Source organism: Carcharodon carcharias, chromosome 20 (assembly GCF_017639515.1).
Source record: "Carcharodon carcharias isolate sCarCar2 chromosome 20, sCarCar2.pri, whole genome shotgun sequence".
NCBI classification, from domain to species: domain Eukaryota; kingdom Metazoa; phylum Chordata; class Chondrichthyes; order Lamniformes; family Lamnidae; genus Carcharodon; species Carcharodon carcharias.
Window position 1 is genome coordinate 36,108,878 of NC_054486.1, and position 26,283 is coordinate 36,135,160.

At 41.5% G+C, this 26,283-nt stretch overlaps 1 protein-coding gene across 1 annotated transcript in view; it reads right to left on the bottom strand.

The window, feature by feature from the left end:
- The window catches only part of stard9 (StAR-related lipid transfer (START) domain containing 9), a 356,364-nt gene that overhangs the window by 37,214 nt on the left and 292,867 nt on the right, over nt 1-26,283 (bottom strand). Inside the window, exons 25-28 of the mRNA XM_041214173.1 lie at nt 13,190-24,775; nt 8,398-8,601; nt 6,929-7,112; nt 6,218-6,352 (exon numbers count right to left, since the gene is read on the bottom strand). Coding sequence (XP_041070107.1) covers nt 6,218-6,352; nt 6,929-7,112; nt 8,398-8,601; nt 13,190-24,775 — 12,109 coding nt within the window. The remainder of the gene's footprint in view (nt 1-6,217; nt 6,353-6,928; nt 7,113-8,397; nt 8,602-13,189; nt 24,776-26,283) is intronic.

The window sequence follows — 26,283 nt, forward strand, 5'->3', positions numbered from 1 at the left end:
TCATGACTGCAGTGCTGGAACCGTTTTAACAATCTCCTGCGATTGGGAAGGGTGAGTACTATGTTGGCATGGGTCAGTGTACAGAACAGTTGAGGGTTGTTATGAGCCTCGTAACTGGAGTCCCCATTGATAATTGAAAGACGAGGGCACCACAATGCAGATATCTGTTGTCTCACCAGGATGCCTGGCATGCACAGTGACAGTGTCATGACTTAAACCAGTTAACAGGCAGTCACAATTGTGACCCTGAAGGCCCACCCTGACCCCAGAGGACCACCATACTCACTTGTGTCACACTCTCTAGCAGGCACTGTCAAGCAGGCACCAGTGCAGATACCAGCACCTCGTTGGGCATAACATTGCCATCCAGTATCCACACAGTGGAGTTGATCTCAGGCCCAATCCTCTGACAAATGGAGGCCACTGTTTCCCTTGAGAGATGGAGTCTCCTTCGGCATTGCACCTCGGACCATTGCTGCCTGTAAAGCCTGGCAACAGGATAGTGTTGTCTTCTGTGGCCCCTTCTGCCTTGGACTGCCAGTTGGCCCTGCCCCCCTTGTGCCTGTGCCTCTCCTCCCACAGGTCGCACCCCTGGAAGCTGCATTGGGACACATGGCCACCTCTCCCTTCTGCCACTCTCTTCCTCCTCAGAGGAGGTGCCAACAGCAGAGACCACAATCCCCATTACCAGGGTTACAGAAAGCTGTCTGATACCTGGAAGGGCCCACATGGCCTGAATCCTCCAGAGGCCTGGAAGACAATGAGTCCTGAAATAAAGCCTAGAACTGCTCAGAATGCAGCTCTGAAGTGAGATGAAGTTGTCCAGTTCACAAAAGCAACCAGCAGCACGGGATCTCCAAAACTCTTCACTACTCACATTGACAATGTTGCTGGTCCTTCTTATCCCCCAGTGGATGAGCTTTTGCAAATTGTGGCCTGGCCAGCTGCCCGTTTTGCCTGTGCAACAGCTAAAAATCTGCATGGGCTACGTAAACACGGAGACAATTGTGTGTCAAGGGCCTAAACTAGCCTCTTAATTAGTGAGAGGCACGCCTCCGTCTCCCTCACGCGCCTGCCTAGCGATATATCGCGAGTGTGCACTTTGACGTCAGCACACTCAGCCGACATCAATGTGTGTTATTTCACGCTTGAGTGGGTTGGGTATGCGCCCGCCCACCGAGAGAAAAATTCTGCCCCTAGTGTTCAGCGACACCTGGGAAACTCACTTAGAGCAAGTACAGTCGGCTGACCTAGTGGTCAATCTCGCAAAGAGCGAGTTCGCTACGTCTCAAGTGACCTATCTAGGACATGCAGTGGGTCAAGAACAAGTACTACCCAGGACTGCAAAGGCACAAGCACAGTTCCCCACTTCCACACCGAAACAGGATATCATGACATTCTTGGGAATGTTTGGCTTCTATCACAAATATATCCCAAAGTTCAGCACAGAAACTGCCCTGCTAACAGTTCTACTACAGGGAAAAAAGCAAAGGTAGTGTTGGACAGAGAAATGCCAGACAGCTTTCGAAAGGCTGTAAGCTATTTTAATAGGCGAGCCTGTACTTTCAGCTCTGAACTTTAACCAAGCATTTAAAGTAGTCATTGAAGCAAGTGCTATTGGGGTCAGGGCTGTCCTCCTCCAGGAAGACAAATCAGAAAGAGAGAGGCCGATCGGGTACTTCTCCAAAACACTAAGCAAGCATCAGAAATGGTACTTCACAATGGAGTTTATTACTGGCTCTCAAACACTTTGAGATAATGTCTGAAATGAATACAGAGAGACCCCAATCTGTACTGATCGCAACCCATTAACCTTTGTGGAAAGGTTTATGACACAGAATGCCAGGTTATTTCATTGGTGTTTGTTTCTCCAACCATAGCACCTAAAAATCACCCACATTGCCAGGAAATCAAATGTGATTGCATATGCCCTGTCCAGAGCTTAAACAGACCCGGTTAGAACTGAAGAGATAATATCGACCAAGGATAGGAGAATGAAGGTGTGTGTCAGTGTGTTTGTTGTTTTAATTTTTTTTCTCCCTTTGTAATGAAATGGGAATAATCTCATTTCATTCATCATGTGGGGAAGTGTCATGACAACGGAGCAACCAATTACTTATGGGCTTATTGAACTTTTTAAGATGTGTGTTTTTAAAAAAATGTCCTACAAGCAAGAGCTGGCTGAGAATGTAAAGTAACCACTTGCTGTAAAATTCTTATATGGATTATACTTGACAGACTAGTCCAGAGAGCCTATGGAATGTCGCACCTAAAAGATGTCATGGCCTTCTTCAGACAGAGACACTTTAAAGGAAAAGATGCAATTCTGATCTTTAATCTCCTATGGTTGCGGAGGCAATGGAGAATGCTTACCACATCTCAACTGAAGCCATCTCGAGTGATATCTCAGAATGTGGAAATGGTCTGAATTGAAAGAAAGCAGATTCCGGGCAAAAGACTTGTTTGTTTTCGGAAATGGGTTAAAAAGCCAGCTTCCAACCTGATGTGTCTTTCTAGTTCTGCTGTAAGCATCACACAGAAGAACATCAACTTGCTTGCAGGTAAAAGTCTCTAACTCTCTCTCTCTGTGGCTGGAGACAATTCAGCAAAGCCACAGTTAAAAAGGAAACAGGACAGCTCCTTCAGCTAACCTGCAGAACTTAGTGTCTCCAAACCAACTGTTCAACTGCCAATGTCAGTTGTACCAGAATCACCCAACTTAACAGCCACAACGTTTCACCATCTATTCTCTGCAGACTGATTTGCATATTTTTTTAAAACTTTTATTTTTGAATTCAACTTCTCATTTCTGACGTGTGCATGTGTGTTGTGTTTTTATTATTTTTTCTCAGGTTTTTAGCAACTAATAAATTTACTCTTTCTTTGACTCAAGAAAGCCTGGTGAAATTGGCTCCTTCTAAAACATAAATACATTTGGAATAGGAAAAGGTATCCATGAGGGAAGGGATCCCTTTTAAATTAACCTGGTTATGACCAACCAAGGGGGCTGAATAAAGCAGGGAAGCCAGCTTATTCGTCCTCACCCAGGAGCAGAACAAAATTGGGGTATCTTGCCTGAGATTGTAACAAATTGGGGAACCTCGCCTGGGGACCATATGTAACAGAGCAAACATGAGAGTCTATATTGTAGGATCTCCCTCTTTATTTAAATTGAGTCTGGTTGCATCTTTATATTGCTAAGAAACTCAAATACTTACCTTTAGTTCGTAGGTTAGGAGCTCCGGTTCCCAACAATCCTCAGGCCTCCTATGCATGCGCGGCTGGAAAATGGCCACACGCGTGCAATTTGGGTTTTTTTTTGCATTCTTCAGGCTGGGAACCAGCTCTGCGCTCCTGTGCAAAAAGAAAAGAAACAGAACACCGCAAAAAGGCAGGTCAGATGACCTGGAAGGGAATGCCATGTTAAGAGTGTGTCCCAGGGAGCAGGACAAAGTGGGTGGGGAGGGGGGTAGAGAGAAAGAAAACAGGGAGTGGTCCCAAAAGTCAGTCCCAGGCAAGGGGTGAAGACAGGCAAGAGGACTGGGTTCCCTTAAATGAAGTTAAAGAAAGGAACAGAGTAATAGGCTCTGAATTCAAGAAAGAGCTGCAGGGAGCAGACTTTAAGCAAAGTGTGCATGAGAGGAGCCCAGAAGATCCGAGAAGGCAACTGAAGTTTGGTGACTCTGTGCTGCGGGCTGTTGGGGCAAAGGTACCCCTTTGGAACAGTGGTGTTCTGCTTGGCATGGCTGAAGATCGTGCATGGAAGGTGAAGCTTGAGTGTACTCAGAAATCCAGGGGAAAAGAATCTCAGAAAGCAAGACTGAAAGCCTGCAAGGTGGGTCATGGTTGAAGACGCCTGAGTGGGAGTGATTTGTGAAGAGAATTCTAAGGCGAGATCTTCAAATGTGGAGATTAGAAACCCTCGTGCGGAAGATGAAGTTTCAGTGCGATTGGTTGGCTCACAATGTGACAAACGTCTGGGTGAGTTGTTGAGAAATCCATGGAATCCATTTTGGTTGCATCTGTCATCTGTTGTGTATTGTGGTGTGTCAGACTATGGATTGCCTGCTAATTCACATGTACCTCATACTTACCCTGAATGTTAGAGTACAAGATGGATATTGTAAATTGTTTTATCATTCTGAATTTGTATCGTGGAATCTTGTGGCTTTACTCACTTAATCATCTGGGCTTTCAAACTTTATCTATTTTAAACAAAACGTTAGTGAACCCTAACCGCATCTCCCCCTCACGTCCCGGGATCTGGCCAAGGATTATAATAATAGACCATCTTGTATAAAAAGTAAAAAGTTGCCTTGTACACTAACTGATTCCTGGAAATCAGATTTAAAAATGATCATGATCTAATGTACAGCTTTTTACTTTTTTGAGTAATTAAAAAATACATACAAATCTGATATTTCTAACCACAGATGTATTGAACACAGTAAATACTCTGTTCCAATACTGAGAGAATACTGCACCGTCAGAAGTGCTGCCTTTTGGATGAGACCTCGTCTACCCTCTCATAACATAGATGCGCCATGATACTTTCTGGAATAACATCATCACTAAAAGAGTCATTATAATCCAGTCATTATTTAATTGCTGCTTGTTGTGCACCAATTCTGGAAAAGTCCCAGCGGATTGGAAAATCGCAAATGTAACACCTTCATTCAAGAAAGGAAAGAGACAGAAAGTAGGAAACTATCGGCAAGTTAACCCAATATCTGTCACTGGGAAATTGCTAGATTCTATTATTTAAGAAATTGTGGCATTGTATTGAATGCTTTTTGGAAGTCCATGTACATAACATCAACTGCAATGCTCTCATCCATTCTCTCTGTTACCTCTTCATGGATAAAGAATAAAGGATCACCTTAGCATGGATAAAGGATTGCTAGCTAACAGGAAGTAGAGAGTAGGGATAAATGGATCTTTTTTGAGTAAGCAAGCTGTAACAAGTGGAGTGCCACAAGGATCAGAGTTGGGACCTTAACTATTTACAAACTATATCAATGACTTGGATGAAGGGGTCAAATGTATGATACCTAAATTTGCCAATGACACTAAGATAGGTAGGACAGTAAGTTGTCAAGAGGTGGTAAAGAGTCTACAAAAGGATATAGGTAGGTTAAGTGAGTGGGTAAAAATTTGGCAGGTGAAGTACAATGTGGGAAAATGTGAAATTGTCCACTTTGGCAGAAAGAATAGAAAAGCAGTATATTATTTAAATGGAGAGAGATTGAATAACTCTATGATACAGAAGGGCCTGGGTTTCCTGGTACATGAATCACAAAATGTTAGCATGCAGGTACAGCAAGTAATTAAGAGGGCACATGGATTGTTGGCATTTATTGCAAGGGGAATGGAATATAAAAGGGCCTTGGTGAGACCACATCTGGAGTACTGTGTACAGGTTTGGTCTCCTTATTTGCAAAAGGATATAATTGTGTTAGAAACAATTCAGAGAAGGTTCAGTTGGCTCATTCCTGGGATAAAGGACTTATTATAGAAGAAAGGTTGAACACGTTGGGCTATATCCATTGGAATTTAGAAGAATGAGAGGCGATCTTATTGAAACATATAAGATCCTGAGGGGACTTGATAGGGTGGATAGCAGGTGAATATTTCCTCTAGTGGGAGAGATTAGAATTAGGGGACACAGTTTAAAAATGAGATGTGTCCCTTTTAAGTCAGAGATGAGGGTCTCTCAGAGGGTTGTTAGTCTGTGGAATTCTCTTCCATTGAAAATAGTGGAGGCTGGGTCATTGAATTTATTCAAGACTGAGTTAGATAGGTTTTTTTGGTAGACAAAGGAGTCAAGGGCTATGGGGGACAGGCAAAAAGGTGGAGTTGAAGCCACAGTCAGATCAGCCATGGTCTTATCGAATGGCGATGAAGGCTCAAAGGGTCAAATGGCCTACTCCTGCACCTAAGCCCTATGTTCAAAACTAGTTGCCAGTTTCAACAGTGATTTCACTTCAAAAGCACTTCATTGACAGTAAAGCATTATGGGATGCTCTGAGGTTATGAAAGGTGCTATGTAAATGCTGTTTAACAAAGAGTGATTGGGATAATTTGGTTCTTATATATCGAACCAAGCTGGGATATTAGGACCAAGAATAACTGACATTTTATCCATCATGAGAACTAAAAAAAAACTCAAATTCTCATCAGTCAGTCAATGCTCGTTTACCAGTGTGTGAATTCTGACCTTGGTTTGGGGGTTGGTGTCAGGTAAGGCTGTGTTGCTGCTGCTGTAGCCTGATGTGGGATTGGAAGACAGACTAAGATTTGACCCCGTGCACAGGCTGCTTCGGCTAGCTACATTCTTCACCCTTCCTTCCTCCTATTGAGGGAAAAATATAACAAACATTCAAAAATTAATACTGAGTAATAATCAGTGGGACCAAATCTTCACAAAATGTATAACTGCTCTAAAAAAGTTGAGGATTAATAAAAAAATATTTTTGATTGATGTGAAGACTTTCCTAGAAAGTGCACGTATATGCATGCTTGCAGGCATACTATTCTTTTCACTTTTACATTAATAGTTAAGTAAATAGATTAATAAGAAAATCATTGTGTCAGATGGAATATATTCTATTTTGTCATCTTCAGAGAGTTTACTTGCTTGTAATTATATTCCGTATTCCAATTCTGACTGTGGTGCTTATCTTTTCTTTTAACAAATGGTTAACAATGTTGCTAGTTAATTTCATTCAGTTACAGATTTAAATGCACATCATATACTTGCAGTGTCAGACTTGTTTGAAAGTTTTCATCAATGGGATTGTTGTAAAGATCATTACAAGTTTAAACTAAGCTCTTATTCATATACACAATACATTTAATGTCAAATGACTCATGGCTATTCAGTATGTACACAAATGCCCCATTAGATCTGATATCTCCTGAAGGTTACCTTCAATAATTGCGAGATCATCTGCTGTTGCAAACGGCATTTCTCCTTCTCAGCCCTTACACGTAGCTTATCTCTTGCCTTTGCTATTTCCACTTTTGCTTCCTCTCGAGCCTTCTGATAATCTCTAAGTAGATACTCAATCTCTGAAGTGGTTTCCTCTCTACCCTTGACAACTGCTTGAGTTCTAGAGGGTTACAACAAAGTATGTTACCACCAGACATTGTGTGTTATTTTCTTGGATTTAACTACTGCTTTGGCAAAGATCTTCAAGGCAGGAACAAACTAACATCATGCATAGGTTATCACTGACATCCATTCACCGATGATGAAATGATTCCTTTACATAACCAAAAAGCACAAAACATTGTTCATAGTTCTTGAAGTTTCATGATACAGTTCAACAACAATCAATTCTCTGAAGAATGCCATACATTTTACTCTAACCTTTCCTGACTAAATGTGCAAGGGAAAAATTAGAAAAATGAGTTAGAAAATGTATGGAGTGGGGGTTCAGGGCTCAGTATTGGGGCCAGCATTGTTTCTAATGTACACTAATAACTTGGACCCAGATATGTAAATTGGTCAAATTTGGGAAAAGAAAGAAAAAAGGGAAAGATAAAAAAGAATATTTACATAGAATCATAGAAAAATACAGCATGGAAATGAGGCCATTTGGCCCATTGTGGCTGTGCCGGCTTTTTCAAAGAGCAATCAATTTGTCCCACTCCCTTGCTGTTCTCATATCAATGCATATTTTTGCCTTTTGAGTACTTATCCTTTTGAAAACTACTATTGAATCTGTGCCACCGCCCTATCCAACATTGCATTCCAAATTCTAACCATTCTTTGTGTTAAAAGGTTTTCCTCATGTTGCCTCTGGTTCTTTTGCCAATCACTTTAAATCTGTACCTTCTGGTTATCAATCCTTCAGCCATTGAAAATGTTTCCTCCTTACTTTCATGATTTTTGACATCTCTATTAAATTCCCTCTTAGCCTTCGCTCCTCTAAGGACAGCAACCCAGCTTCTCTGGTCTGTCCCTGTAACTGCAATCCATCATCCCTGGGACCATTTTCGTAAATCTTTTCAGCACCCTCTCCAAGGCCTTGATGTCCTTCCTAAAACGTGGCATGCAGAATTGGAGACTATACTCTGGTTGAGGCAAAACCAGTGCTTTATAAAAATTGAGCATAACTTCCTTGTTTTTGTACTCTCTGCTTCTGTTCATAAAGCCTGGGATCCTACCTGCTTTATTAACTGCTTTGTTAGCCTATCCTTTTGTGACCTCTGGACATCTTAAACTGTTCTAAATATAATAAGTGTAACCTGATTCAAATAAACAGACAAGTGAAAGATTGAATGCTTCTGGAACACTCACTCAATATAAATATTTTTCTCCACAGTGGTGCTGATGCTCCACTTGTCTAACAATTCCTTGCTGAAATTTTCCTTATATAATTGAAGACTTACCGTGTGTTTTCCACAACATCCTGGCGTAACCGCTGCAGGTAGTTCCTCCACTTGCTTGGGAGATCTTGTTCATGATGGGATGTGGTTGGATTCTTTTGGCAGCGTAAAGTTATATGTTTCTGTGGGCTCAGGCTACGAGTCCTTCTGAATTTCTGTAGTTTTTCAACTCTCTCCTTTCTCAAGGTCTCTATGGTTTTCATGTGTCTTTTGTAATGTTTATAAGAAATACAGAAAATCAGTGTGCAGATTTTTTTGATACAGTTTAATAAACTTTAGTGACGATCAAGTGACTAACATAGCTGCAGACTGCATCACATTCGGTCCTTCAGCAGAGTTAATTTGAGTGCACTATCAAAATGCATAAATATTAGTTACCACAACATTTACTAAAATGGATGACATCTTTGGCCTTGAATGTCGCTTCTGTTCAGACAACTTCTAATCAATCAGAGGGTTATCCCTTTGGTCTCCATCATGATACTCAATCTCTTTGTTATTATAGCAATGTGCAGTTATTACGGATTAGTGGGGTTGCCATGGTTACAATAAAAGGTACAATTTAAAAAAAATCCACTTGGACATTAAGAAATGAGTTTGCTTCATAGCGGCGGATATTTTAATCAATGGCTGCTGGTTCTTTCCTAAGGTGACAATGCTGATAATATGGAGTACAGAAGAATCAGAGGTAAATCTACCTGATGTGTTCAAGATGATTAAAGGAGTTGATAGGATAGATAGAAGAAACTATTTCTCTGGTGGGGAAGTCTGGAAAAAAGGGGGCATAAACTTAAAGTTAGATCTTGTCCATTCAGGAATGATGTCAGGGAACACTTTATCACACAAAGGGTAATAGAAATCTAGAACACTCTCCCCAAAATACTGGGGAGACTCGGGGGTGGGACGGGGTCAATGGAAAGTTTCAGAACTGAGATTGGTGGGTTTTTTTAGTGTTAAGAATTATGGAACCCAAAGCTGGTGGATGGAGTTAAGATACATATTCAGCCATGACCTAATTAAATAGCAAAACAGGCTTGAGGGGTTGAATGGCCTCCTGATATCATTTTCGTATACAGTTAAAAGCTAATAGCAGTTTAAAGCAGCAAATACTAACATAACAAGACTACAATAGCATAAAGTAGTTAGAAAGAATAAGTTTACAAGATGGGAATGAATTTTAAGAGCTTGTTAGCTACAGTTTCTTAAAGTGCACTCAGCTATGCTGTTTGAGCCAACATGTTTTCAGTTTCCTTACAATAAATTAGTGGTAAAAGGTCTGGGTCATATTCCTGATCATTTATACAAGGCTCAAAAGCAATAAAATAAATTTATTTTGGTGCACAAGCTGACAACTTGTTGCTTACACACACAAAGGCCAGGATATTGAGGTCGGCAAGCAGGGGGGGGCACTCACTGATGCGTAAAATGATGCGGGATGACGCCGGGTGGAACTCCTTACATCACTCCACATCATTTCAATTTTCAGGTCGGCAGGGGCGCAGCCAAATCAGCTGTCTGCCTGTCAACCTGTCAACGCCCTATTGAGGCCATTCAAAAATTAATTCAAGTAGTTAATGGACCTGCCCGTCCAACCTTAGGGTTGGCGGGCAGGCCAGGAGCCCTGGCGGGCTTCAAAAAAAGCATGAAACTTCATTCACGAGTGGGATGAGGTTTCATGAGGGTTATTAAAAATTGAATAAAAGTTTGAATAAAAGTGATGGACATGTCCCAACTCATGTGACAGTGGCACATGAGGGGACATGTCAGGGAAATTTTATTTTTGTTCATTGACCATTTTTAAATTTTGCACCGATCTCCCTGAGGCAGCACTTAGCCTCAGGGAAATGAGTGTGCTCTTTCACACGCATGCGCAAAAGAGCGCACTCCTGGCTTAGGGAATCTGCCCCCATGCACACAGGGAGCGCATAGCCTTAACTAGCCCCCCGGTTGGGGGCACCGATTGGAGGCGCGCCTGCACACGCCCGCTCCTGCACTTCCCCTCCAACGGGGGGAATATTCTTCCCCATATTTATACGTACAGTCCTAAGAATGAACGAAATAGCTGGACCTCTCATGTATGGCTCACAAGCACTGTGGGATTTACAGCATAACTGGGATTTTTAGTTGTTAACCTGACATGTCCCTTGTTTTTATTGATTCACAGGATGTGGGAGCCGCTGGCTGGACCAGCATTTATTGCCCATTTGTAATTGCCCTTGATAAGGTGGTGGCAAGCCACCTTCTTGAACCACTGTAGTCCACCTACATTGTTGTTAGGAAGGATTTTGACCTAGTGACAGTGAAGGATTAGTGATATAGTTCCAAGTCAGGATGGTGAGTGGCTTGGAGGGAAACTTGCAGGTAGTGGTATGTTTCTGCTGCCCTCGTCTTCTAGATGGTAGAGTTTGCAGGTTTGGAAGATGCTGTCAAAGGAGCCTTCGTGAGTTGCTGGAGTGCATCTTGTAGATGATACACACTGCTGCCACAATTCATCGATGATGGAGGGAGTAAATGTTGAAGGTGGTGGATAGGAGTTGGGGGTGGGACGGTCAAGTGGGCTGCTTTATCCTGGACGGTGTCCAGCTTCTTGAGTGTTGTTGGAGCTGCACTCATCCAGGCAAGTGGAGAGTATTCCATTGTGCCTTGTAGATGGTGGACAAGCTTTGGGGAATCAGGAGGTAAGTTACTCACTGTAGAATTCCCAGCTTCTGACCTGTTCTTATAGCCACAGTATTTTTATGGCTGGTCCAGTTCCATTTCTGGTAAACGGTAACCACCAGGATGTTGATTGTGGGGGATTCAGCAATGGTAATGCTATTGAATGTCAAGGGGAGATGGTTAGATTCTCTTTTGTTGGAGGTCGTTGCCTGGCACAAATGTTACTTTGCCATATTATCAGCCCAAGCTCGAATGCTATCCAGGGCTTGCTGCATATGAACTTAGAGCTATAGAGTAATTTACGGCACTGAAGGAGGCTACCCAGCCCATCAAGTCCATGCCAGCTCTCCACAGAGCAATCCAGGCAGTCCCACTCCTCCATTCGATCCCCATAGCCCTGCAAGTTTATTTTCAAGTGCACATCCAATTTCCTTTTGAAATTACTGACTGTTCCCGCTGCCATCAACTCCACGTGAGTTCCAGTTTACTATCACTCGCAACATGGACTGCTTTGGTATCTGAGAAGTTGTGAACGGTGCCGAACATTGTGCAATCATCGGCACCCAGCCCCATTCCTGACCTTATGATGGAGGGTAGGTCATTGATGAAGGAATTGAAGATGGTTGGGCCTTGGACACTACCCCAAGGAGTTCCTGCAGTGATGTCTTGATTTCCACTGACTTCAATTTTGCTAGGAATCCTTGATGTCACACTTGGTCAAATGCTACCTTGATGTCAAGGGCAGTCACTCTCATTTCACCTTGAGTTCAGCTCTTATATCCATGTTTGGACCAAAGCTGTATTGAGGTCAGGAGCTAAGTGGCCCTGGCTGAGCATCAGCGAGCAGATTATTGCTTAGTAAGTGCCGCTTGATAGCACTATCAACAATACCTCCCATCACTTTATTGACGATTGAAAGTAGAACTGATTGGCTGGTGGGGGACAGTGTGGGGGGGGGGGGTGGGGATGTGTGTGTGTGTATGTGTGTGTGTGTGTGTGTGTGTGTGTGGTGGTGGTGGTATTGGCCTGGGTAGGATTTGCCCTGCTTTTTGTGGACAGGACATACCTGGGCAACTTTCCACATTGCCAGGTAGATGCCAGTGTTGTAGCTGGAACAGCTTGGTTAGGGGGACAGTTCGTTCTGGAGCCTTCAAAATTATTTAAGGCACTGTTCAGCTACTCTTTGGACAGAAAAGGTCTAAATAGGCCCTGAAGTCAATTCAAGCTTTCTCTAGACTGGCAGTTTCTTGACTCCGCTCCTGTTAACTCAGCAACTTTTCTAAATAATGCAAAGTTAGAAAGCAGCAGGAAAACCTGGTTTTCTAGTGAACTGCTTGTGTTTATATACAAAACAGGAGTGTTGCACTCCTAACTTTCACAGAAATATATATGTGTGTGGCACACTGGATTATCACATTGAAAATATCTTTTTATCCTAGCACAACACAACAATCATGACATATTTTACTCAATGACTTGTTATACAGGATACATTGAAAGAGTGGTGGAAGTAGATTCAATAGTAGCTTTGAAAAGTGAATTGGGTTAAATATACCTAAAAAAAGAAAAATTGTGGGGAAAAATTGGATAGCTCTTATAGATCTTTCAGAGCTGGCACAGACACAATAGGCTGAATGGCCTCCTTCTATGCTGTGTGATTCTATTATCTTCTGACTGGAAATTTCAGGTGGTATGTCAAATATCAGAGTTAGATGAGCAGAGCAGAAATAGTTGCTTTGTGACTCCCAGTGTAGTCATTCCCCATCAGTGGTTACATAGTGATGCACAAGTGCTTCCCCAGTAGGGAGGGAATTGTACAAGGATTATAACTTATACCACTTCCTTACATAGCTTCCTGACAGGAGACATACAGCAAGTCATCAGGGTCAAGGATGGTGAAAACAAAAATGTGAAGGAGAAAATTATTAGAAGCCTGTAAGATAAACAATTTATGAATGGCAAAGATCATTCGCCTTTGTGGCAAAAATAGGCAGCAACCTACAGTGGGCGATTACTTTCGATGAACAGGTTCCAGGTGATACTGAACTAGGCTTTCATGTCACATCATGGGGGTTTCAGCTAGTTAATATGCAACCAGGCAGCAAACGTTAGGTGGGTGACAATTTCTTACATTTACCTGTCATAAAGCTGCTGCCTTATAGGAACATTTAAGTCATCTGCTGCTCCACCTTGAAGTATTCTTAACAAAGCATCTGTTTCCCCCAGGCCATAATTCAGCTTTGCTTCGGTGAGTTCCACCGTCAATTGGTGCTGGTTAAAGTCCAGGTAAATTCCTGACATGATCTGAGCGCGCTCTTGGCGCAAGCTCTCAATTTCCTTCTGCCTTTCATCCTGAACCTCTGATTTGAAGCCCACCATTTCTGTAACTCTGTCTCTAGTTTGCTTTTGCTCTGTCTGTCTGTGTGAACTGGTGGTTGCGCTAATACAATTTGTTGTTGACAGAGGACTATAGTGTACCCCAGACCAGTTGCAGAACTTGTTGTGCAAGGGTAAGTCTTCTGGGCCTCTGCAGTTCTCTGTCCTCAGATTGGACATTGGTGACCTGTTGCAGCCAGGTGCGGAGGGGTTCTCATTCAGAAGCACTTCTGTGTTGCAGCCACTTGAAACTAAGGATTGGGCATCTTCAGCGGCAAATTCGATAGTGTCTTCACTCATTATGGATGCACCTAACATAGAATTACAATCACTCATGGAATCATCTTGGTGTGGAGTTTGATCCTGTGATATTCTGCCATTTTGTTCATGGGGGTTTTTCCTATTTTCAGAAAGAGGGCTGTGCTGCATGGAAGACATACTGGAAGATCTATGAAAGATTCTTCTAGATAGCCTTGTGGTACCATCATTGATTTTACTAAGAGTGGGAGGAAAGGAAGCCAGTGGAGAATTATGAAATGTTGGTGGAAAAGCAGAATAATTTGTCTGTTTTCTTCCATCACTGTTTGAGGTAGAGAGCATCTGAATGTTTTGAAGAATCAATTGTGGCTTACTTTCTTTGGACTGTGTTGAGTTACAAAGTGGTGCTTGTTTAACAACATGACCTAATCTCATCACATTTTTTTCATGCTGCCAATTGTGATGTTCATTGCAAGCCTTTGCTGCTTCTGGCCTCACAGATGATCGAACTGAATTAGATTGAACTCCATCCTGTGGATCTGCTTCGCTGTCTAGTTTAGCTGAGCATGACAAATCACATGGTGTAAATTTACTTTGCTCATGCAACAGAACCAAAGGTACACCATTTATTTCCATCTTCTGCTCACCTTCTGACTCCATTTGTATGGAATTAATCTTTTGTTGCTGTTTCTCATTAAAACCATACCAAGAAGCAGGCCTTTGCTTTCTTTGCCAATATACAGAATGTTTGCGTGGCTCTCCACCTTGAAGGTACAGAAAAGACTTGCTACGGGACCTCTGGTTTCCTGACCCAGCTTCGAATGTTTGAATAGGAGATGATGCTCGGTCCACCAGGACAGTTGACTTTATATCAGCTGAAATAGATTCTTGTCCAGCTTGGAGACCTTGTGCAAAGCTATTCATTTTTCTATCTTCGGAGAGACTAGGATAATTAGTTTCCATTTTTGAAAATTCTGATGAACTTTTCAAAGAGCTGATACTTGTACCTTGTGTGAGGTCACAGTCTCTTGATGTCTGTGATGATGCTGCGACTGGTGAAATGCCTGGACTGAATGAAGAAAGTTGTGAAGAGTTTGCTACCAATTTCTGAGCATCTAATGAGGCAGGGGTTGACGTCCTGACAGATAAATTTCCACCTTCCGTGAAAGGAGAACAAAGCGATTGTCTCAAAATAGCTTGATGAATATCGAGATCTGACACAGCATTGTTCTGTTGTCGTTCCTGCAGTGTTAATGTCACATTAGTGTGTTCTTGAGACACATTAACATCTGAACCAATCACTTTTACAATGACATTAAACTCTGAATGTCTCTGCATTTCCTTTCTTGGATTTTCCTGGCTATCTTTGTTGATATTATTAGACAGTATTTCTGTCTGAATGGCTACATCCACTGCTGTCTGGGTACAACTGTCTGCTGTTCTGGTTGTTCCTGATGTACCACTCTTTTGATTAGATGGCAAAGTGGTTTCATTTGAATGGTCTGCATTTGGATGGATATTACCCAATAGCTCTGTGGTGCTATGAAGAAGATGTGAAAGATGGGCAGAAAGGTTCTGAAGATTTGACCAGGGACCTTGTTGCGTGGGTGTCTGCATTGGCGTTTGGGTGTAGCTTCTCTGGTGTTTCCACAGTTTTTGGTGTTTCACTTCACCTGATGTTTGTGTTTCTTGGTTGCAGGTCAATTTCAAAGTCCCATTAGAGGATGACTTTACCAAAGACTCTATCGGATAAAGAAGCACAGTCTCCTCAACTTGTGATCTAGCTTTTTCAAATTCAGAATTAGAACTTGGAGATTGTGATGATCGGAAGAATGAAGCAGCCATGGATGAACTTTGATAGGTATCCCCATCAAGGTTACCAGGGTCAGGGTATGCAGCTTCAAAAGTCTCCCCTTGGAAGTCACTTACATCACTTAGCGTGTCAGATATTGCTCTTGTATTGACAAAACAACTTAAATGTGAATTAAAGGGGGAATTTTGAACATTCAATCCATTACCAACACTGGAACATCTCATAACACTACCAGGATGACTTAGTTTTGATTGGACATTGGACACATTGCTTGCACTTCCAAAAGCACACTGTTTCCAATTGGCTCTGCTCAATTCATTGCTTTCCTGCTGATGGATGAATGGATTAATATCACTGGAAGCAAAATGCATTGGATCTTTCATTTTATGGGAGTTCAATTCTACTTCAGCAAACTGCTGGTCTTTGAGTTTTCCTTCAGTAAAGTTTCTTGGATGAAATTCATCAAATGTTGTTGTGCTGCAACAATCATCACTTTGCTGATTGACTGACTGATTAATCTGTCCTTGATTACAAGGTAAAGTGACCCTGGAATGGGCTACTGCATAACTAGTAGAAATGTGTGAATCGGTATTGACTGAAACCCTCTCTCTTGCAAGCTCAGACTCAAGATTTAGTTTCTGTCCACGTTTTCTATCCATGTCTATTTCTGCACATGCTTCCATTTGGTATACACCCTGTTCTCCATATGGTGATGCTGGAACATCACTTGGGTTTAATGTATCCAAAGGTTTGGTGATCAGCGCTGCAGCAGGAATGTGCCCACTGGAACCTTGCAACAGGAGGTCAACATTGGGTGAAGACAAATGGACAACTGGTGCTGACTGTCTCTGTTTCAGTAATGGTACCCTCACTTCTTCTTGGTGACTTTCTAGTTTAGTCCTAGTTGTACTCATTGACTCTTTGCATTTACAAACATATGACTGCAACCTGTTGATATCCCTCCCACATTGTCTGGTTCGAAGCTCTTTAAGTGAAAGGAATTCAATGTCAATTTCTTCACCTGAGCTCGATGAGTCCTTTGTTTTGTCTGCACTTGGCTTAGGTTTCATTTTTTTAAGCCTTTGTGATTTCTTCTTTAGAGCACTAGTTGTATTTGTGCTAGATCTTGTAACTGAACCATACAAAAATTCTGAATTGGAAGAACCAAGTCCTTCAGTATCCACCTCATTGACTTGGGTTACCAAAGAGTATGCAGAACAACTACTGTTGCAAGAATCTGAAAGTACCACGAGATCCGTGGTATGGCAAGCGCCATCCATTTCTGTGTATTTACTGCTTTCATGTGACTGAGAACCTAATTCTTTAATCTGTTTGCACTGTAGGACTGAATCCTCATTCTGTTCATAAATGTCAGAACTCAGATCACTGCCATGTGGCAGATCATTACTTTCTTGAGAGGAAAATTTGTTGTATGTTTCAGCAGTTTCAGCTGGAGCACAAGTATTGTACAGACCCTTTATTTGCAATTTGGATTTGATTCTAAGATTATGTTCAGGAGTCAACTGATTCTGAGTCTGTTGTAAATGTGCTACTGGCTGTTCTTCTACATGGGTCTGATGGACAGGGGTGCACAACTTTATAAGTCTGTCACTGTGGTGCATTTCTGATTTACATTCTGACGTAGCAGTCTCAACTGCTTTCTGAATCCTGGTTTGGACATTGGCCTTGTTACTGCGCACAAGTACGTATTGAGGTATGAAGTCAACTTCAGTGGGGCACGTGGATTTCCTTTCTTCCATTACATTAGCTAAGACTTCATGATTTTTGTTGCAGTGATCCACTGATAGTGTGCTTCCATTGTGAAATAGTTCTTGCTTAAAAGTACTCAGTTCATTCTTCAGCAGTAACTGTGCTTCTTCATACCTTTCACTACCACTTACCTCCTTCCTCATTGACTCATTATTTGTTGAGTCAGGTATATCTTTATCATTGTGGTTTTTAGCACACCCAACTGTTTCAGAAGTCATCTTATTATCAGCTGTAATGGATTTTTCTCTACGTTTTAAAGGTTGTTTTGACTTTGTTACATGCAAGTTTGAAGAATTCGCAGTTAGCTCTGAAGTACCCATCCCAACAAGATCTCCGACAACCAAACTCACAGAAGAATCTTCCCTTCCCCTTCTGCAAAACAAGGCAGCTTGTTTCTGGTGCCCAAACGATTCAATGAAGCATTGTGGTTTGAATGTATTTACACAGTCAGCATTTGAGAAATGAATATCATGGCACTTAATTCCTGCCTTTAACAGATAAGATGGTGACAATGCAGTGATGCTTGAAGATTGCTCTTGAACAGATTGCTGGAGCCCTTGAATGTGGGCCTGGTCCTGATCCCTTCTTGCTGCAGGGTGCTTCTTTAACAGCTCAGAACCCAACATGTTTTCCAAGTAGCTTGACCCAGTTGATCTAGGCATGACAACATGCTTTGCATCACCCCCTAGTGTCTGAGTTTCAATTGTGTTTTCTTTGTGGAGATGCAATTTCTGTTCAGTTTGGACCTCTTCTTCATCTTGTTTCGCTGGGACAGATTTGGATGACGTGCACCTGCTTGTACATGATTCTTCATGCTGATGGGCAAATGGCCTTGCCGGCAATACTTCAAATTTCCCATGTACAGTCTGACTTCCATCCAACTGGGAAATATCTTGCGGAGAACTTTTAATAACTTCAGTTTGGCTTTCAACATTTAAGCCAGAGGCTGGAAAACATATATTGTATGTATTCTGATTGTGTAAAAACAAGGGTGATTGATGGCTTTTAAAAACATTGTGCTTTTGAGGTAAAGTCATGGTATCTACAGAACCTAAATTTTCCATAATTAGATCTGAATAAACAATGTTTTCAGAAGTTTTCTGCTTTTGATTAGCGACTGCCCCATCACTAGTTTTCATCAAATGGTGGTCAGCAAGCCTGGTCTGGTCTGAATGTACTAATGCTTCCGCTGCCTGTGGGTCAGCCTGAAAATCGCTCATATTAGAAATAGCTGTTGCGTCAAGTTGGTACCACATTATGTGTCTACCTACCACCTCCTTTAAAACTATATCCTGACTTGGCAATGTCCCTGCTGCTGAACACTCTTGCATCTTGCAGACAGAACTGTTAATTTGGCAGTCACCTGCACTGGCTTTTTCTTCATCAATTTCCTGAAGATTGTCTTTAAAGAGACAGGACTGATTGTCTTTAAAGAGACAGGACTGAGGTGACACCACACCATCACTTGTGCTTTGCCTTTCAATCATATTCCTCTTTGATTGTGAGCTACCTGTGTCTTGAATGGTTCCTGCTGGCTTTGAAATTGACACTGTCTCTTCATATGACACACTTTGGTCATTGGTTTGCAGTAAAGGAGTGTCCTTTGAACACGTGACTGTGTCAGTAATAGCTCTGCTTTCAGCCAACTGTTGCTGTGCAATATTTTCACAAGACAATTTGTGGTTCAGTCTCCTCCTCAAATGAAAATTCTCATCAGTTGCAGAACCATTACTGGAGATCAAATTACTTTCCACAGAATCAGCCATTAAGTTGTTCTTTGGAGGACCTGGCAATATTTTCAAATCCATGGTTGCATGATTCTCTAATCTTCTTGTTTGTGTACATTCCTGACTTGTCCACAGATGCTGATTGTTTAATGAATGTCTACCCACATCACACAGTGAAGCTATAAAACAGCTTTCATGACCATCATGAACCATTTCAAACATCTCTGTCTTTTGAAGTGCCTCACTGTCTGAGTTTTCTATCACAGACAACATTTTCTCTTGCAATACCTTTTGTTCTTCATTGCTAGAGGTATTCATAAAACTCATTGCTGATTTTATAAATTTAGAAATCTTTGGACAGTACTGCTTATTTATCTCACTCTCAACTTCATCTCCTATTGCCACTGTGGTGACATCTCTCTGTGGCATATCCTGTGAATATCTGTCTGCAAATATTTGTCTAACTTCACTTTCATGTGCTGTAAATGCAGAACTATGAAAGCTGTCTGCTCTCTGATCATTAAAAGTGCAGGTTCTGCTTCTACTAACTGTATGAGGATTTTTGATGGAGTCTCGATGTTCAGTTTCAGCTCTGCTGAAGCTTAGCATTTTTTCTTCACACATATCCTTTCTGATTGGAGATTCTTTTGAATTTGTGCCCATTATTTTCATATTTTTAGTATCTTCAACAGATCTTGGAGACAACTGGGATCTGTTGTTAGTGCCCAAGTGTGGTATCGATCCTTCCACTAGCTGACAGGTAGCCATTTTGGTTTCTTGACTGTCATTGTAACTTAAGAGAGGTCTTCCATTTTGTTCAACTCTATCTCTGGTTTCCACTGAGTTTTTACTATTAGCTAAACCCTTGACATTTTCATAATTTTTAGTCATTGTATTTTTAGTGATCATATTGATAACACCTTTAGGTACACATGCAGGTTCAGTGATCTCCTTTAGATCTGGAGTACAGTCAACCATCATGGGCGGTGATTGATTATCTACAGCTTCTGTTACATAATTTATATCAGGGATATACTTATCATTAGTTCTGCCCTCAAATTCAACAATTAGGTTATTGTCTTGAATTAACTCTACATCATTTCCTTCCTGGTTAGATTCAATACACAATCTGCACCTTTCCTGAATGATATCTGTCAACATTTCATTCCTCTCAGTTGGATATGTTAAGAAATCAGTTCCCACTTGAAGTTCACAATCGTACTTTGACTGTGTTTGGTTTAAGACTGTTTCAGTGCTGAGCTCTGTTTCTAGATGGTTCTTGTTTTCCATCACAATACTCTGAGCCACCATAAAGGTCTCTTGCTTGGCTTGTCCTGCTGCATTTCTTGTATGATTGGCATCACAAGAAGCATTGATCTTGCTCTGACATGCCACACTTGATGTGTCTGTTATGCCACATGCTTCTGTGCAAGTCCAATCACATAACTGAGATCTCTCCCGAGCTGCTCCACCAACCGCATCCTCATTTTCTGTAAAACATTTTCTTGCTCCAGTTTGTTCTAAGCAATATTTAGAAGAGCTGAAGCCCCCAGGCATCCTGTCTCCTTTCACTTCTGTCGCCTTTTGAAATGCTCTTGTTTCACCTCTGTCATTCTCATTCAATTTTACAAAGCCCTCATTATGAAAGAATATTACTTTGTTGGATTTGTTTCTACATTTAGGTGTACAGGTGGTTTTGATTTTCTGTAAAGTAGGAAGTGCACAGACTTCGGAGTTATCTACTATGTTGACACTGGCGGCTCTGATATTGCCACCCGTTTCTGCTACACTGGATCTTCTGGTTATCAGAGACATAGCTTGAAAATAATTGTCAGTTGTTCTAAAATTGTTGCCAACTTTCTCTGCTGTATCACTCACAACACTGTTTTCCTTTAACTTGCTCTGTCCTTGATAGTCACATGCTACTCCATCCCTTAGAATTAACTTTGTGCAAACAATTCTCTCCTGATCTTCAACACCCCTGTTGAGCAATTCTTCTTCTGCATGGCCAGTTCCCTGAACAACTTGTTTGAAAGTTCCCACAGAACTAATCTGCTTTTCAACAGTGACTTCATATTCTTTAGATCCCTCCAAAAATCCAGTGCCTGAATCTTCAGTCATATCTGCTGGCAAGTTGTGGTCAAAATAAGATAGGTCTCCTTGAACTGCATTATTTACCATCATATTACTTTTGCCAAGTTTTGCTGCACTAACATTGCCAACACCAATTTCTTCATAATCCAATAATAAATGGTCACTTATAATTCTTTCTTCTCTTATACTGTTTGCTTCAATACATTGGGCTGTTAATAAGTCAATGGCTACATCTGTTTCTTTATAGTCATGGATAGATTGGTTTACTTTAGTTTTCAAACCATTCTTATTTATCTGTGGATTTTCTGTTTCTAGTTGGCATGTCATGGTATCCATCATAGGGATTCTTTCTACGTTGGGATTGCGTGACATTTCTGATCCTTCTTCAACAAGCCTGTTAATATCTTGAGGCTTTTTGATAAAAAGCTGTGGCAGATGACCCGTTGAAGTAGATTCAGCAGGAAAGTTGAGTTTTTTTGGAAGTATACTGTAGGCTTTATTCAATTTTGCTGCAATATTGTAATCGCGATTAAATCCATCCCAAAACTTGCTTTCATCGGCACCTTTTTTAGGTTTCTCACTAATAGGGTTGGGAGCACTTTGCCCAGAAGCAGGTAAATTTAATACAGTGATTTCTTCCGCAAGTACATTGTTATTATGCTGCTGATCTTGTGAGTTACCATTAAGTAGGATGCTTTTATAGTTCAAGCATTTTTCAACATCAGGATTGTATAAAATGTTGCTCATCTCTTTCTCATTACTTTTGCCTTTTGATGCACATGCTTTTTCTTTGTTAGGCACAGTGCCGCTCGCAATGTTTTGTTCCTGTGAAGAGGAACCTTCAATTATCACCTGGAAATCTTCAGAACAAATCATACTGTTCACCATGTGTAAATGCTCATCATCGAGAGTCTTGAGCTCACTGACCTTGGTTTCAGAATCCAATGGGTTGGTTGCAGACTGTAACAGAGTTTCTGTTGAAGTATACCTGCTGTCATTCCTAAACAGATCCAAGTGGTTCTTTTCTTTCTGGAGGTCAACATTTATTACTGAACTGGGTATCAGATCCCAATTGTCTTTTCCTTTGGTTACAGCACATCTTATGTCTAGACTTCCCTGCATTACAATGGGTTTTACAGTTTGTCTGCTTCTATCATGTACTAAAGATGATTGTTCTATTTGACTATTTCCATCCTTCATTAAAGTTGAGTGAACAATACCTGGATCCATATCTTGCACTGTACTAAGTTCCAACATGGGTTTGCTCTCATTCTGGATTAATGAGGGTGCCAGAATCATGCTCTCAATAAGCAAGTTATTGTCTACTGGGTCATTCTTTTCCACATATGCACAACCTTCCACCACCGCCTTGGGTTCCAGTACCTGTTTCAATGGTCCAGCAGCTAGTCTGTAAAGACTACTGGAATTACAAACAGCTGCAGGGCAAGAAGAATCGGAGAAGGTTTGGGATTCTGTCTTATCAAAAGATTGACTATGGCAAAATAATTCTTCTGATTGTAGAATAAGCTGTTCGGTGCCAAAAATGGTTATCTTCTCCAAGCTAGATGAGGAATTGCACTTGGTTGCGTTCACTCTTGAAGCACTGCCACTGCCATCATACCTTCTGCGATACTCGTCGTCACCCAGCAGACTGCACTGAGACCATGTGCAGGTTCTCTCTGTTTCTGTATTCTCTTGTCGTTTTCTCTCTGTTACCACCATTTCAAGATCATCATTCTGTATGGAAACAACTGTATCTGTACCAGATGTTGAAAGTTTCAAATGAGTGTTGGGCATAGAAGACTCTACAAGTTCTTTAGATTCCATTAACGAACAAGATTGCTGTGCAGAAAGTACACTATCTGGTACAATAGATATTCCTATTGGTGTCTTTGTTGCAGGTCTAGTTTCTATTTCTGAACTGTCAAGCATTTCAGTAACACGAGGCATGGTATGATCAGTGCAACTTGGTTCTTGCATAGTTACTCCATAAGTTCTAGATGTACAGATGAGACGTTCCGTTATTTGGGCTGAAGCCTTTTCTCGATCTAATTTGCCATCTTTGTTCGCAGTGCATGGTGTGTTCTCTTTGAGAGTAACAAATGCAGGTGTATCATGAAAATTATGGGTTGCATTATGATGCTGCGTCTTGTGTGATGAATCAAAATTAAACATAGAGTGGACCCAAATATGGTCTGGTCCTTCAGTTAGTTCAGGCCCTACATGCCTACACGTATCATTTTGCCCTAATGAGATTGCCAGAACAGGAGTACCACTAGGTGAATCTACCTTCAAATTACTCCTGTTACTAGACTCACATGATGACCCAGCATCTGTCATGATCAGAGAATCCATATCATTTTTATTAGGCTCCAGAGTTTCCAACTGTATACTTTTTTCCATGTCCATAGCCCTCAACTCTGTGTTACTGCTCAAATAGAAATGTTGTCTTTCACTACCCTCTTTTTTATCCTTTAATACTTCAGGTGGCTGGCTGGTTTCGTTTTCATCACCTTCAGACCAAGGTAGGTTCCAGTATACTTCAGCAGGCATTTCATCTGATGCTGTTGATTCAGCTGAATCCAATCTGAAAATGTCACCTGGCCATTCCATATCAGCTAAGCTGTCCAGAGAAATACTTCTTCCTCTATTTGCAAGTTTGTGCCTTGCTACCTTATTGTAAGAAAAGCAAACATGGGCATTGTGTTTACTAGCATTCAGTATGCCAGCTAGTTTTGGGTCCTTGTCCACTAGTGAATCCTGGGACATCTGACTGTCATCACTTTCGCTACAATCCTCATGCCATTTGCATCGCTGTCCCTCCAACTCTTCCTCCTGTAACTGCTCTGTTAAAGCGTTTGCATATGCAGAAGAGAGAGAGTCCACAGAATACAAACTTTCACCATCTGACATTCCCTCCCCTCCTAACCAGCCCCTTAGTGAATCACTAGCAACTGTGGTGTCAGCATTTAGTATTTTGTCACTGTGCCACTTCCTCGTCTTGCCAGGGTGAGGCACTGGTTCCCAAAGTACACTGAGATTGACCATTGAAGAAGCGCTCTTGATGGAAAGCTGGCCCTGGCTTGGGGAAGACGTTTCTGAGGCACTCTCCTTGCAGACCCTTTTGGCTCTGCTCAGTCGTCTACATGGTGGCTTTTTACAAACCCTGGAAGGTGATAACTTCTTGCCAGCATTCACGAACAAATACTTGCGTGTTAAATCCTGCCTCATGTCTTCATCAGTTAGTTTAAGTAGGTTATTTGTGTTAGTTTGGACATCCAACGAGCTTGCCATTAAATCAGATTCAAGTGTCCTGGTCTCGGAGGGCAAACAGCCTGAAGAATTTTTACTTTCAGGTACATTACTGATTAATTGTTGGACTTCTGGCTGTAGGCTGCTTGTGCCATCCATTTTAGGTTGCTCTTTGCTAGTGAAATTACTGCCTTCAGTTGATTGTTTTAAGGCTTGGGTCTCTGAGACTTCCTCATGCTCTACAGCCTTTTGTTTCTTATGTAATTGGCCCCATACAGGTGAATCGCTCTCACTCCCTCGTTTTAAAGCTTGATTCTTTATAATGGACAATCCCACTTGTTGCAGAGATCCCACTGAGCGAGACTTCTGTGCTGAATTGTGCTTTTTCATTGTTTGAGGTGAGGTAGCTGGGTTCTTTCTTTTTAGGAAATCACTGTAAAAAGCATTGAAAACATTAAATAATTACATTATTGGAAAGTCACACCTCAAAAAATTACATTTGATTTCTACATCATTTCTAATTACTTTTGCGATTCAGTCTGTTTATAGCTGCATCAATATTCATTTTTAATACTGGTTCTGAGACCCGAGTGCCTCGGAGCTGCCTCCTAGTATTTACATTGGTGACAGCAGTAGTTCAGTGTGTAGTGCTGTCGCCCTTGAGTCAAAAGGTTGTGGGTTCATGTTCAAGTCCAGAGACTAGAGTACACATTTCAAGCTGACAGTCCGGTGCAGTACTGAGCGAGTGCTGAGGCTTTCATTTGAAAGTCCATCTGCCCTTCATGTGGACGTGGAAGATCCCACAGTACCATTTTGAAGAGCAGAGGAGTTTCCTCCAGTGTTCAGGCCAATATTTATCCCTCAGCCAACACTTAAAAGAGATGAAATGCTCATTATCTCCTTGCAGCTTGTGGGAACTGTTTGCTGTGTTTTTTATATTGAAAGTGACTTCATTACAAAAATACTTCATTAGATGCGGAGCACTTTGAGATTTCCCAAGGTCGTGAAAAGTGCTAAAAACGCAAGCCTGTCATACATTGCTAAATAAGTTTCTCCAAACCTAACTTGTAAACCTAATTAGAAGCACCTTTATGGATTAGTGAGCTACAGAAAATGGATTCAAAAACATACAAAACGCTGTATAAAACATTGGTTGCATCCATACTTTAGGAAGGGTGTGAAGGCTTTAGAGACGGTGCAGAAAAGATTCACGAGAATGGTTCCAGGAATGAAGAAATTCAATTAAGTAGATAAATTATAGAAGTTGGGACTGTTTTCCTTGGAGAAGATAATGTTGAAAGGAGATTTGATAGAGGTATTCAAAATCAAAGACATCTGGACAGAGCAGATAGGGAGAAATTGTTCCTATTAACGGAAGGATCGAGAACCAGAGGGTATAGGTTTAAGGTAATTGGCAAAAGAAACAATGCAGCATGAGGAAAAAATTTTCATGCAGAGACTAGTTAGGACCTGGAATGCAATGTCCCAAAGTGTGGTGGAGGCAGATTCAATTGAAGCATTCAAGAGGGAGCTGGATCAGTTGTATCAAACTGCTATAAAGTCATAAAAAAGGAATGAAACCGGACGGGCCACCTGGCATTGACCTAGGCATCGGAAACGACAATGGCAATCTCAGCCCTATTGACTCTGCAAAGTCCTCCTTACTAACATCTGGGGGCTAGTGCCAAAATTGGGAGAGTGTCACACACATTGAGTCAAGCAACTGCCTGACATAGTCATCCTCACAGAATCATACCTTACAGATAATGTCCCAGACACCATCATCACCATCCCTGGGTATGTCCTGTCTCACCAGCAGGACAGGCCCAGCAATGGTGGCAGCACAGTGGTATACAGCCAGGAGGGAAATGGAAAGGAGGGAGTTGCCCTGGGAGTCTTCAACATCAACTCCGGACCCCATGAAGTCTCATGGCATCAAGT